This window comes from Sus scrofa, chromosome 16, assembly GCF_054392235.1.
Source record: "Sus scrofa isolate SSC_HxYL_T2T_F1_AM1 chromosome 16, Sscrofa_HxYL_maternal_Yorkshire_Landrace_v2.0, whole genome shotgun sequence".
Lineage (NCBI taxonomy): Eukaryota > Metazoa > Chordata > Mammalia > Artiodactyla > Suidae > Sus > Sus scrofa.
This window is the reverse complement of record NC_139398.1, coordinates 56128895-56144277: the sequence shown is the minus strand read 5'-3', so window position 1 is coordinate 56144277 and position 15383 is coordinate 56128895. Positions and strand designations below refer to the sequence as shown.

General features: G+C 37.9%; 1 protein-coding gene across 2 annotated transcripts in view; it reads left to right on the top strand.

Annotated features, from left to right (window-relative positions):
• Positions 1-15383, top strand: part of SGTB (small glutamine rich tetratricopeptide repeat co-chaperone beta) — a 41110-nt gene that overhangs the window by 17610 nt on the left and 8117 nt on the right. For both annotated transcript variants that reach the window (XM_005672495.4, XM_003134011.6), the window contains exons 5-6: positions 2056-2155; positions 13003-13107. In XM_005672495.4, coding sequence (XP_005672552.1) covers positions 2056-2155; positions 13003-13107 — 205 coding nt within the window. The remainder of the gene's footprint in view (positions 1-2055; positions 2156-13002; positions 13108-15383) is intronic.

Below are 15383 nucleotides of genomic sequence, written 5' to 3'. Positions count from 1 at the left end.
GTGACTTGAAGCTTTTTATCATTAATATGTATAGATATATATACATAGTACAATACATATTTCGTGTCTATACACTTGATGTAGTTTATAGGAAACAACAAACAACAGGTTTTACTACTACCCAAGAAATACCATCCCAAGACAAAAAGACTCAGAAGCAACAAGAAAATCCATATAACCCAGAAAGTTTAAATTTTTAACATGGAAGAAGCAAATCTATTTTAAGTACCGAGGCTGTAGTTAATTTCTTAATCATAAAAACCTATGTAATCCTTTTAGTTTTCTTAGATGCTTTATATTCATTTCTTTTGGGGCAGCTTTATTGAGCTATAACTGACATACCATGTTATTTACTCCTGTAATGTGTAGTAATTCATTGGTTTCTAGTATATTCACAGTATTGTGTAGCCATTACTACAATTACAGAACATTTTTATGATCCCAAAGAGAAATCATGTAGAAATCACTTTTTATATTCATTTAGCAACCACGCTTTATATACATTTGTGCTTTTTAATTTGCAGTAAACTTTGGATTATTTTAAGTGTTTTTATCTACCTGTCTTTAATTTTCCTGCTGTCTACAAGTTTACAGTCTCCTCCCATAAAGTAGCTATGGATCTGTTAAAAAAAAAAACAAGGCTAATAGAGCTTCTGGTTTAGAGAAAGCTCAGGGAATAAGAGAGGCTTTTGTGGTGTAAATCCTTCCTCCTAATCCCAGTGTTTTAAAATTATCAATTTTGAGTGTTGGTTCTTACAAGTGAGGATGACACTTTTTTCCCTATTTAATGGAATACAAAAGAAAGCCACAGAAAATCCCCCATTTTGCTGGGACCAGTTATTAACGTAGCTAAATTATTGCCAGGTGTACCTGCAGATGCCCTTCTTGAAGCCTGGTGCCCTGTGGGCTAGCTGTGGTAACTGAAATTCTGTCTTTCTAGAAATTAATCTTCAGTAATGTCCTTTATAAAAGAATCGATTTCTGGAGGAGACAGCGCTTAAAAATATTATCACCCAATAACATATTGACATGATTAGTTTTTCTAGCTTACCTGCTCACTTCTGAGCACTTGGTCATCAGCAGGTGTATGTTTTGACAGGGAGGGAGTGAAGGACTAGGTCTAGACTGAGAAAGTGATTGTGGAGGGTGTTCTCCCTGAAATGGGGCGGGGCAGCTCTGAAAGGAAAGAGAGAGATGAAGATAAGGAAGGTGAGAAGGGATTAGACTTTTCCATGAAATAATTATGATTGTTACATTTACTCACTTATTGAATTCTGGTTTTATAAGATATTCAAACATTAATTTTAATTTTTTTATTTTTATTTAATTTTTTTTGCCTTTTCTAGGGCCACACCCGTGGCATATGGAGGTTCCCAGGCTAGGGATCCAATCGGAGCTGTAGCTGCCGGCCTACTCCACAGCAATGAGGGATCCGAGCTGCCTCTGCAACCTACACCACAGCTTGCGGCAACGCCAGATCCTAAACCCACTGAGCACGGCCAGGGATCGAACCTGCAACCTCATGGTTCCTCATCGGATTCGTTAACTACTGAGCCATGGGAGTTCCTGAAACATTAATTTTTAGGCGTTCCTGCTGTGGCTCAGTGGTAATGAACCCAAAAATTCATGACAACGCGTGTTTGATCTCTGGCCTCTCTCAGTGGGTTAAGAATCCAGCGTGCCATGAGCTGTAGTGTAGGTCACAGACTTGACTTGGATCCCGTGTTAATATGGCTGTAGGGTAGGCCAGAAGCTCCAGCTGCTATTCAACCACAGTCTTGGAACTTCCATATGCAGCAAATGTGGCCCTAAAAAGTGAAAAAAAAACCCAAACATTAACTTTTAAAGATTCTGCACTGTTAAAATCATTTAAGCACACCAAAGGCTAAAGAGTATCAACTCTAGTACAATATAAAATTTATTTCCTGTGTGATCGAAAAATCATGTAGCCCTTCTTTGTATTATTGTGTTTTCTATGATTAAAATGTATCTTTCAGAATTGATTTTTTTTTCTGTATATTGTACTTACTGTACCTATTTATTACTTTATTTTAGGCAATAACCACATGAAAGAAGAAAATTATGCTGCTGCAGTGGATTGTTACACCCAGGCAATAGAATTGGATCCAAATAATGCAGTTTATTATTGTAACAGGTAAACTGGCACTATTGTGGCAAGTTTAGAGTTCTTAAACATTTGCATTGATAGCTCTGAAGGAGCACTCTAAAATTTGTTTTTTATTTATAAAATTTTGAAAATTTAAAAAATTATAAGGAAGGAAAAAAACAAACTCATAAACTTACCACTTAGAGGCAACTACTCTTACTAGTAACCTTTCGGCATATGCTGTTTTATTTAAGTGTAATCAATTTCAGATTTATCTTTATTCACTAGGCATATCATAAACACATCCTATTTTATTGAAATATTTCAGAAACATTATTTAAACAGCTGCAAATTAGTCTATTATTGCCTCTTAATTTTTAAAATATTTTTTGCCAGCCACCTTTTATTGTGGCTGACAAATAAGCAGTATTATTTTTATTTATTTATTTTTTTTTTGTCTTTTGTCATTTTTGTTGTTGTTGTTGCTATTTCTTGGGCCGCTCCCGCGGCATATGGAGGTTCCCAGGCTAGGGGTCGAGTCGGAGCTGTAGCCACCGGCCTACGCCAGAGCCACAGCAACACGGGATCCGAGCCGCGTCTGCAACCTACACCACAGCTCACGGCAACGCCGGATCATTAACCCACTAAGCAAGGGCAGGGACTGAACCCGCAACCTCATGGTTCCTAGTCGGATTCGTTAACCACTGCGCCACCACGGGAACTCCAGCAGTATTATTTTTAAATAAATGGATAGATGTACCTTATTTTGTTTAATTCTTGACTTACAGTGGACATTCAGTTTTCCCATTTTTTCAGTATTATAAAGCTACGATGAACATCTTTGTTTCTAAAATTATTTTCTGAACTTAAGATTTTCTAGACTTAGGATCTATCCTTGGAAATGCACTCTGTTGGTCTGTCAATATAAACATTTAAAAATCGGTTGATGCTAATTTCAAAATTGTTCCAGCTTCTTTGAAAATATTTTGAAAATTAATTTCCTAAGACATGTGAATGTGTCTATTTTTACATCTTTATTAGCACTAAATACTTGAATTGTTATTTATTATGGTTAATTTGATATTTTTCTTATTTTAATAGTAATTGTTATAATTTACATATAATTACTAGTGGGGTTGGGCATTTTTTAGATGTTGGCCATTTGTGTTTTTTTCTTTCTCTAAAGTATCTATTTGTACTTATGTCAGGCTTCAGCACCTATTGAATCACCTATTCTGTGCTTTTTAAGGCTGCATTTCCCAAGCTCCTTTGTCATCTGGGTATTGTCTGAGTTCACCTGTGGGAGATGCTGGCAGGAGACTGGAGGGCAGAAGGAAGGGAGAAACTGGGTAGTGCTTCCCCTCTTTTTACATCAGGGTGTTTATGCAGCAGCCGCTGCTTCTCCTCCTAGTCTCCAGTTCCCACCCAAGACACCTGCTATGGTCCCAGATTTTGCCAGGTGATGTTGGGTTTGGGGTTTTACACTCTTCTCTCTCAGGGAGGGTAATGGTTTCCTGCTGTTGCTCATCACTGCCCGCACAACCCCGTTTGGCATCTCAGCTTTCCTGTCAGCTATGTAATGAATTACCTGCACTAAATTATTCTGTTTTATATACTAAAGTTCCAACAGAATTTCCTACAGTGATGGAAATGTTCTGTATCTACATTGTCCAACACAGTAGACGGTAACCACAGTGGCTGCTGAGCCCTTGAAATGTGGCTGGTGCAAATGGAGGCACTAAAATATTAATGTTTAATTAGGATCAATTTAAATTAACTCATTTAAGTTTAATAGCCTTATGTGGCTTGTGGCTACTATATTGGACAGCACAACTCTATATTAAAGATAAAAATCCCTTTGTCCTAATGGCACAGCTTATTGTTTGCCCTTTAATGTTTTTCACGTGTAAAAGTTTTAAATATTTATTTAGACATATTTGTTTTTCTTTTCTTTTGAATTTTATTACAGTGCTTTTAGGCTGAAAGCTTGCTGCACTTACAGACTTGGCAAATAGCTTCTATTTTCTTGTTTTTCCTTTACATTTAAATGTTAGCATGTCCAGTCTGTTTTGGTCATCAGTGTGACTTTCAATCAATCTGAAGTTTTTTATTTTTATTTTTTGTCTTTTTAGGGCCACACCTGTGGCATATGGAGGTTCCTAGGCTAGGGGTCTAATCGGAACTGTAGCTGCCAGCCTACGCCACAGACACAGCAATGCCAGATCTGAGCAGTGTCTGTGACCTACGCCACAGCTCATGGCAACGCCGGATCCTTAACCCACTGAGCAAGGCCAGGGATCAAACCCGCAACCTCACGATTCCTAGTCAGATATGTTTCTGCTGAGCCACAACGGGAACCCCAATCTGAAAAGAGATTTATAAAAATTACCTTTTATTATATAGTAAGTTCTTAGATTTGAAAGATACCTTTAGGTTGATTTGGTTCAATCTTTCAGTGAGTTATTATTATCATCTTCGTGGTAGTCATGCCCTTCTGAGGTAGTCCCCTTTCTTTCACCTTTTCTATTGCAGTTAGATCTGGTAGAAAAGTCATCTTTATGTTGATACTGGATTTGTTTCCCTGTATAGTCCTGAAGCGGCTCTCAAATTGACTATATTTTTATTCTTAAGGGCAGTTTTAGAATAGGTATGATTCTTCTTTTTCATGACAGTATCTTACACTTTGAAATTAGCTATTATGTTCATTTGAGTTCTTTTTGCTACATTAAATGTTCACAGCTTCTTTCATGTGAATTATACCTCATGTGGTTGAGATTTTAAATCTTGCATTTTTGCTCTAAACTTGTTCTCGCTTACCTGTATCTGTTACTGTGTAGTCCCCAGAAGTTAACACAGCATATCTGGCATTGGTCTGACTAGGTTGGTCTTAGTTCTCGTTTAGCCTACCTCTGGATAACATAGATATATGTCAGCATTTTGTAGCATTATTTATTAAATTTATATTTTGCTTTTGATTTACAAAAGCCTGTCCTTTTAGACTCACTCTTTCTCCTACCGCTCAATTGTATATTCACGTGACAGGTTCTTGCCCAACGCCTGCTATGTACCATTGTTGTCACAGGAGGTAAAGTTGGTTGTCTGGGTTCAAATGCAGGACCTTCTATTTATCCCTGTAGAATTTTATCCTGCTATAGTCTCTTATTTCTATGCCCCTTAGTTGTTTGGGATAATTTGTACAGTAATATATTTGCTTTTGCTCCTAGTTTTATGTCACTGACCAACTAAGAGGGGTACCTTATGATTCCAGAGTCAACTAAGTGCAATTGTGGGAAAGCGGTTAAGGGCAAGGATTCTGACCCACATTCTTTTAATTCTAACTTTGGGCTCTGCCACTTACCTGTATGTGACCCTAAGCAAGTTATCCTAACATATTTTGGTTTCCCCATTTGGTAAAATGTGGATAATAATATTTATCTCTTGGCACTGTTGAAGGGAGCAAATAGTACATATAAAGTGCTAATAAAGCTTCTTTTTTTTCTATTTAAATAGTATCTTCTTCCCTGCAGAGTTCAGTAGTAGAGCATACAATTTAATATTAAATAATTAGAAAACTTTATTTGTACATTTATTACAAACATTGGATAAAGCTTTAGGATTTTTTTTTTTTAGACTAGTGGCTATAAATATATCAGTAGTCTGTAGTCTTGCCAACTACCCCCTTGCCATTTTTCTTAGCCAGCTGACTGCCAAGAGTTGGAAGCTCAGAAAAGCAGATCTAAATCTTTCTTTTGATATTCATTTTCACAGTTTACTAATCAAAATGTTATTCACATGTTAAACTTGCTAGGATGAACCAAAGTGTACTTTTTATAGTAGGGACTTTTTTTATATGTAAGAAAATGATCAGTTGGTACATTTCTTAAGTATGAGTCTTTCTTTTCTAGCATTTGTCTTCTATTTCGGTCTTTTAGAATCCCCATGATGCTTTAGGTTCAGCTTAGATACCAGGAAAACCTGAGTCCTTCCTTGAAAACCTATTGTTTAGTTTTGCTTTTGTTTTTTTGTTTTTTTAATGCTTCTAGCACTTACCATGATATGTAATGCTAATATTAATTTATCATTTATGTTGTCTTATAATTCAGTGCATACTTGTTTTGTTTTTTTTTGGCTGACGGGCAGAGATTAGATCTTGTATTTATTCATATTAGCTATAGTATCTAGCACTGTCCTTCACAAGAGTTCAGCCAGTTTTTGTTGGATGCATGGAAGACTATAAAAGAATTATAAGAAATTTCCAGTGACGTTGAAGTGACCAGTCACTCACATGAACACTTGTATAAATAAAACAGCAAATTATTGAGTGTAAGTCTAAAGCATTTCCAAGAACTTTATAGTATGAAATGATATTTCATAAACTATGTAGTTTTCTATGTCTTTTGTCCCTAAATAGTGCAGATCTTTCTTGACTTGTTGATGAGGTTACATTCTGATAAACTTGAAAATGTCATCAAGTTGAACATGCATTTAATACACCTAACTGACTGACACAGCTTAGCCTAGCCTACCTTAAATGTGCTCACAACACTTGTATTAGCCTCACAGTTGGGCAAATTCATCTAATGCAAAGCCCATTTCATAATAAAATATTGAATATCTTGTGTAAGTTGTTGAGTACTGTATTGAAAGTGAAAAACAGAATAGTTACTTAGGTACAGAATGGTTCTAAGTGTATCTGTTGTTTGTCCTCATAATGGCATGTTTTACTGGGAGCTGTAGCTCACTGCCACTGCCCAGCATCACAAGGGAATATGGTCCTCATATCACTAGCCTGGGAAAAGGTCAAAATTCAAAACTTGAAGTACAGTTTCTGCTATATGAATATTGCTTTTGCACCAATGTAAAAACCAAAAAATTAAGTCAAACCATTGTAAGTCAGTCATTGTCTGTATTCTTACAGGTGTTTCTTTTATACAGCCTCACTCCTGAGCACGTTTCCTTACCCAGACTCATCTCATGTTTCCTGGATGAATGGGTCGTTGAATGACTGAGGTGATAAATGGAGTTAAAGACATCAGAAAAGAGAGAGAGTGCTGGAGAAAATTAGTCTGGAAGGCCTGTCGCCTGATGGGGAATTTGAATTGAAGGTGGATTTGCTGGTCAGGTAGAAATGTGTTAAACAGAGGAGAGGGAAAGGTATTTTAGGTTGCAGAACATAGTTTAAAAGGCAATTAGGACACATCAGGGCATTATACCAAGGAATGCTAGTGACAGCATGAACTCTGAGAAAGATGGGGACAGAGACCACATTGTTTTGCATTTTGTTTCTTCTATGAACAGCATGTAGTCATTAAGTTCACTGGGGCCTAAATTTGGTTTGTTGAACTTGGAGTTGAATCTCAGTTCAGCCACTAGCTCTGGTGACCTTGGGTAGCCACTAAAGCTTTTTGAGCCTCAATTTCCTCATTTGTGAAATAATGCTAACCACTTCACAGGGTAGTTGTGAGGAGTGATTATATATATCTATTTATATGTATGTGTGTGTGTATGTAATACTTCTAGCCTTTCAATATTCGATTCTTTCAAAATCAGTATAATTCCTAATTGTGGGAATAGGTTTTTATTATAATTTATTTATGTATAATATATAGTATGGTAAATGTTAGGTAGCTGTAATTTTTTCTGCCTTATTTCCTATAAAAATAGAACATAAGTTAAATTCTTGCTCTAAAAAGGTAAAGAAAGAGAGGGTGTCTGCAAACATGATGACTCTGTTTTGTTCTCTTGGAGTTTCATTAGTTATGCCCTGATAACCAGACAGCAGGGGCAGAGAAAAAAGACCACATTGTTATTCAGTTCAGACACTTGTGTGTTTGGCTTCATCTCACAGAAGATTCAAATATAGCCTGACTTCTCTTCCCTTTCTGGGACGTGGATTTAGATGCCTCTCCTTATTCTTTTGTAGGTTACACAAATCCACTTTCATTCTAGCTTGCAGTTTGTGATCTGATGCTAAAGTTATCAAGATTGAATCATAGTCATACTCTTTCCTTCAGCCCACTCTTCTTTCTGGGTTTGTTTCTCCCTGCTTTATTCCTTGTTTTTTTATCATTATCTGAAGCTAATGATCAGGGAGCCTGGGGAGTTCCCCTTGTGGCTCAGAGGAATATGAACCTGACTAGTATCCATGACGAAGCAGGTTCCATCCCTGACCTCGCTCAGTGGTTTAGAGATCTAGCATTGCTGTGGGCTGTGGTGTAGGTCAAAGACATGACTCAGATCTGGTGTGGCAGTGGCTGTGGTATAGGTCTCAGCTTCAGCTTCTATTCGGCTGCTAGTCTGGGAACTTCCATAAGCTGCAGGTATGGCCCTACACACACACACAAAAAAAGCAGTTCCTGTTGTGGCACAGCGGAAGCGAATCTGACTAGGAACCATGAGGTTGCGGGTTCGATCCCTGGCTTCACTCAGTGGGTTAAGGATCCAGCATTGCCATGAGCTGTGGTGTAGGTCACAGATGCAGTTCAGATCTGGCATTGCTGTGGCTCAGGTGTAGGCCAGCAGCTGTAGCTCCGACTAGACCCCGAGCCTGGGAACCTCCGTATGGTATGGGTGAAGCCCTAAAAAGCAAAAAAAAAAAAAAAAAAAAAGATTCCTTTTTGTTTCCTGCTTCCATATTCCTCCCAAACAGCTCATTTGTTCTCTTCTTCATTTCCATCACTACTCCCTTATTCCAGGTGTTTTTTTTTTTTTTTTTTTTTTTGTCTTTTTGGAGAGTGGGTTTGGTAAAATAAACGAAAGGGATTAAGATGTGCAAACTTCCAATTATAAAATAAATAAGGACTATGATATACAATATTGTAATAAATTTGTACGGGGACAGTTGAATACTAGAATTATTATGATCATTTTGTAACAAATGTAAATGTTGAATCACTGTGTAGTTCACCTGAAACTAACATAAAATTGTACATCAACTGTATTTCAGTTAAAGAAGATGATGTGAGTATCCTGTCCCTCAACAATATTTAACTCAATGTTTTATCATCCACTCGTGATCTTCCCATGAATCATTAATACATTGATGCTTACAAAATGGTGATTTTCTGATTTAATCATTTCACTTACATATATTTCCTCACCTGTTTCTGTAAAGAATTTTCTTTCCTTTTTCCTCTTTTTGGCTTTCCTCCTCTAATGTCTTCCAAAAGTATTGTATGGACTCATGAATTTTAAAAAAATTCACTATTCAATGTGTTATAATGAATAACCATAATTATTATTTTTTACCCTTAAGTTGTCCTATATTTGGGTAGTGGGAGCTCCTTTAAAATAGCTGTGTGTTAGAGTTCCCATCGTGGCTCAACAGTAAACTAATCTGAGTAGCATTCATGAGGACACAGGTTAGATCCCTGGCTTTGCTCAGTGGGTTAAGGATCCAGTGTTGCCATGAGCTATGGTTTAGGTTGCAGACGTGGCTGGGATCCTGTGTTGCTGTGGCTGTGGTACCACTAACCTGGGAACCTCCATTTGCCACAGGTGCAGCCCTAAAAAGAAAAAGAAGGGGGTGGGCTCTGTGTTCTTTTACATATCTTTATTTGTTTTTGAACAGTTTCTTGCTTTCTGTGAGAATGAAGTATTCCAGATTTGCCTTGTAATTTCTCTGCCCTAGATGTGGGATGAGCTATTTCAACAAGGGGCCCCTCTTCGTTTTAGTGGAGAATCATATTTAGAAATCAAGATCTGTTTGAACATAGGGGTGCATGTATCTTTTTGAATGAAAGTGTTTTTCAGATGTATGTGCAAGAGTGGGATTGTGGGATCATATGGTAGTTCTGTATTTAGTTTTCTGAGGAACCTCCATAATGTTTTCCATAGCAGTTGCACCAATTTACAATCCACCAACAGTGTAGGAGGGTTCCCTTTTCTCCACACCCTCCCCAGCATTTGTTCCTTGTTGACTTGTTAAGGATGGTCATTCTGACCAGTGCGAAGTGGTACTTCATTGTAATTTTGATTTGCATTTTTCTAAAAATTCTTATTTATTTATTTTGTCTTTTTAGGGCCATACCCAAGGCATATGGAGGTTCCCAGGCTAGGGGTCAAATTGGAGCTGTATGTTCTGGCCTACACCACAGCCCCAGCAATGCTGCATTGGAGCCATGTCTGCGACCTACACCAAGCTCGTGACAGCTCTGGATCCTTAACCCACTGAGCCAAGCCAGAGATTGAACCCATGTCCTCCTGGGTACTAGTTGGGTTTGTTAATCACTGAGCCACGATGGGAACTCCCACATTTCTCTAAAAATTAGTCATGTTAAGTGTCTTTTCATGTGCCTTCTGGCCAATTGTATGTCTTCTTTGGCAAAATAATCTGTTTAGGTTTTCTGCCCATTTTTTAATTGGGTTGTTTTTTTTGTTGTTGTTGGTGGTGTTGAGTTGTGTGAGCTGTTTGTATATTTTGTTTTTTTTGGGGGGGTATTTTTTTTGTCTTTTTGCCTTTTCTAGGGCCGCTTCCACGGCATATGGAGGTTCCCAGGCTCGGGGCCGAATCGGAGCTTTTTTGCTGCTGGCCTATGCCAGAGCCATAGCAACACGGGATCTGAGCCGCGTCTGCGACCTACACCACAGCTCACGGCAATGCCAGATCCTTAACCCACTGAGCAAGGCCAGGGATCCAACCCGCAACCTCATGGTTCCTAGACGGATTCGTTAACCACTGAGCCACGACGGAAATTCCTGTTAGTATATTTTGGAGATTAGGCCTGCAGTTTATTTTTTGTCCTTCGAGTGTGTTTCATTCAGGATATATACTCAGAATAATGTTCTTGAAAGTTACTTGAATTCTTTCTTTTTGATAAACAGTCATTTGTTTTATTCCATTTGAAGGTTTGCTTTTTCATCCTTTTCAAAGTGTGATTCCTGTTTCTATCCCATTTCCCCATTTCCACTCTTTCTCTAGAGGATGAGAGTGAGACTTTTATTACAGGTTTGACTTCTGAGTCATGTAAATGTTTTTCATAAAATTAAACTAAAAAGATTGATGATAAATGATGATTCTCTATATGCTTAATAATGCTCATTGTTTTATGTCTAATATTAATGTTTCTACACCAGCTTTCTTTTGTTTGCTTGGTTTTCAGTTTGCCTCATTGTATTTGTCTATCCCTTTAACTTCAAGCTGTGTGTGCTTATGTTTTAGGACAGCTTTCTTTCTTTTTTTTTTTTTTTGGTCTTTTTTGACTTTTTAGGCCCGCACCCTCGGCATATGGAGGTCCCCAGACTAGGGGTCTAATCAGAGCTACAGCCGCCGGCCTATGCCACAGCCACAGCAATGCCAGATCTGAGCTGCATCTGTGACCTACACCATAGCTCATGGCAATGCTGGATCCTTAACCCACTGAGTAAGGCCAGGGTTCGAGCCCACAACCTCATGGTTCCTAGTCAGATTCATTTCTGCTGTGCCATGATGGGAATTCCTTAGGTGACATCTTATGTATGTGGTTTGATAATCTGATGTTTATTTAGGTACCTTTGCAATTGTGTACATATTTGAATTATTTTCTGCTATCTTATATTTTGTCTTCTTTTCCCTTTGCTTCTCACTCTTTCTTTTTCTTTTCTTTTCTTTTTTTTTTTTTTTGCCTTCTATTGTACTATTAGTTTTACTTCATTTTTTCTTTCTGATTATTTGGAAGTGGTACATTTTATATCTTTTCTTCAGTGGTCATTTTTAATGGACATTCTTGTCATCCTCTTAGTTTTGTGTTGAATATTTGGTGAAACAAACTCATACTGCTTTTTCACATGAACTACCAAAGTAGGTTTGTTGAATCTTCTGCTTTCTTATTTAGATTTTTTTTTTAACTCAAGCAAAGAATGCTATGTGTTGCTTTTTTTTTTTTTCAAGGTTTATAATCTTAGTTTGAGAAGGAAGAGTCTCAGTCATGTACTTTATTATAAAGATTGACAGAAAACTGGTCTCCCAACCTTTTCTTTATAGTTTGTCAACCCTTAGCTATTCTCCTCCCCCCCAGGAATCTAAGCACTATCAAGGCCAGGGATATTATTTTGATTACTGTTCTATCCATTATGTCTAGAAAAGTATCTGTACATTAGCACTCTTAATACCTTAGTTGAATGAATAAAGTAGAAATACTTAATTTGGAGAAGAAGGAATGGGGTGGTGGTGGGAAAGAGGGTAGGAGACATTACAGAACTATTTAGTTTGAAGGACTTGTGTGTAGAACAGTAATTCTACTTGATTAGTACAGCCCTGAGCATCGATATAAATGCTCCTACAGGGAAATAGAGAACAGTCTGCTATCAGGATTGTGTGGAGTGGAGTCAGTGGCTTCATTATATTGTCAAATCTCAGTTATTCCAGGAAAGTTTTGTTAGAGGTAACCAAGATGGGATTAAATGGTCCTTAACTGCTGTGAGATTCTGTGCTAAGTAGATGGAGTACATTGCTATACTTAATTTGCAGCCAGATTTAGGCTCCACAGGTTAAGTTTCAGTTTTCATCTTAGACTCGTAGATGATCTTAACCCTACTAGTAAAGTGATCATTTAACAGCACAGCACTCTGAGTGGCCATTCACAGCAGTCACTCACTCCGTGCACCTCCCTAGTAATCCCAGATGCCTTGGTATTTTCAGTTTTCTGTTTGGGCAAATTAGAACAGCAATAAGTAGGAAGATCAGCTGTAGGGTTCTTGTGTTTATCTTTTCTCTAGCAAAGGAAGCTGTGAAAAGCAAACTGCATATTTTCTCTGAATTTTGTTTCTGAGCTTTCATTTGATCATAGAATTATCTTGATTTAGATATTTACTGGGAAAGATGCACAAATTGGGACAAGGAAAATGTAGTTTTATTAGAAATCCGAATTAGTGCCTTGAATGCTTCTTATGATAAAAATCTCTTCTCTTTCTCATAGGGCTGCTGCTCAGAGTAAACTGGGTCACTACACAGATGCAATAAAGGATTGTGAAAAAGCAATAGCAATTGATTCAAAATACAGCAAGGCCTATGGGAGAATGGGGTAAGTTCTGAGAGAATGATTAGAACAGTACCAAGATAGTGCCACATATGGTGTTCTTAATGGCTTGGTTTTGAATTTCCTGCTTAACACTGCAATTTATGAACTAGTAAGAAGATAAATATAACATTCAGGGAGAAAATGACTGCAATTTCTGTGACTTGGGAGAGAGTTGATTAGTGCATGATGAATGGTTGTTGGAGAAAATCATATGGCCATACTGAGTAGACCCACTTCATATTCAAGGCCATACGTCTCAAGTGTGGCAGATAATCCTACTACACTTCTAAATTCATCGTACCACTCTCTGAGTTGACTCACACCTACTCTCTTCAAATTTCCACTACACATTCCATGGTAACTCTTAACTTTTTACTCAGTTGAAAAAACAGGTGCATTTAGAAGAAAAGCGACTCATCTTTTTACTTGCAAACCCACCAACCTACCTGCATTTGCATTTATACAGATTGCCTTTTTTCCTGTGGAAATGGGAGGGTTCTTATTTAAGACTACTGCATTCCTTCATGCTTTAGATCTCATCCCTTTGTACCTTCTCCAGGACTTTCCACTCGTGACCATCTCCTTGATCTTCCACAACACCAGTTGCCTTATCTCTAACAATGATGATGACTGTGTGAAGAGATCATAAAAAATCATCTGTTAGACCTATCCTTGTACCCACCTACATCATCCCTCAGTTCCTCTTTCTCTGCAAGGGCCCTGAGAGTTGTCTGCACTTGCTGTCTCATATTTACCATCACTTATTCTTTCCTCAGCTCACTCCAGTAGGACTTTGTTTGTGTCACTGTACTGAGAACTCTATTCAAGATCACCAGTTGTCTGTATTTTGCCAAGGTCAATATTCGGTTCTGTATCCTCACGCTACCCCACCTTTTGGTATTTGGCATGATTAACTTTTTAAAATATTTCATTCTCTAGGCTTTTCTGATACCACACTTCCCGGTTTTCCTTTTTTTCACTGGATTCCCTTTTCCAGTCTAGTTCTTACTGGTTCCTCCTCCTCTGCCACTTCTAAATAATGGTGTGCTTCATCGTTCCTTCCTCTGCCGTTGCTATTTCTCTGTCTATATTCTCTCTTTGATTTCACCCTCTCCCATGCTTTTAAAGTCCAACCACAGCCAATGCTCTGTATTCATGAATTCTGTATTTATGAATTCACTTACCTGCTAAAAAATTTTTTGTAATTCCAATTCTGTACTCACTGTACTTTTGTGGTCATCTACACCATGGTGAAAAACTTGAGGAGTTCCCGTCATGGCTCAGTGGTTAACAAATGCAACTAGGAACCAAGAGGTTGCGGGTTCGATCCCTGTCCTTGCTCAGTGGGTTAAGGATCTGGCGTTGCCATGAGCTGTGGTGTAGGTCGCAGACGTGGCTCAGATCCCGCATTGCTGTGGCTGTGGTGTAGGCCAGGGGCTACAACTCCTATTAGACCCTAGCCTGGGAATCTCCATGTGCCATGGGAGCAGCCTAGAAAAGGCAAAAAGACAAAAACAACAACAACAACAACAACAAAAATCTTGAGTCACTTGACACACAAGATCTCAGGTGAGATCAGATAAGGCAGTGTTTCAGCTGTCATGCTATAAAATGAGTGTCCTTTCACAGTCTATTTAGTGCTGTATTTTTTGCATTTGTGTGCTTTTTGTTGTTGATTTGCCTATTCACAGTGACCACCAAGCAGGCTGAAGTGTTGTCTAGTGCTCCTGTGTACGAGAAGGCTGTAATGTGCCTCATCAAGAAAATACATGTGAGATAAGTTTTTTTATGAATGAATTAGTGCAATTGGCAGTGATTTCAATGCTAGTGAATCAATGATACTAAATAAGCTTTCTTTAAATAGAAACACATGTAAAACAAAGTTACATATTGAATGGTTGATGAAAATGTTATGACTAGAGGCTCACAGGAACATAATCCTCTATCTCCCCTGGGAGCAATTGTTCAGTGTTTGCGGTGACTTTGTAGAATATAATTACTGTGGATAATGAGAATCAACTGTATATGTGGACGAATCTCTTGTTATATATCTGAACTCCATACTCATATATTCAACTACTTTTCATCTCCACTTATGTGTTTAATAGGCATTTTAAACTTTAACATGTCCCAAACAGAACTCTTTATTACTTCTTACATCTTGCTCATCTCAGTAAATGTACTATTATTCTACCTCCACTCGAAAGCCTAGGGGTCATCATTTATTCTTATTACACCTGACATATCTAATCTTTCAGCAAGTCCTGCCCATTCTAGCT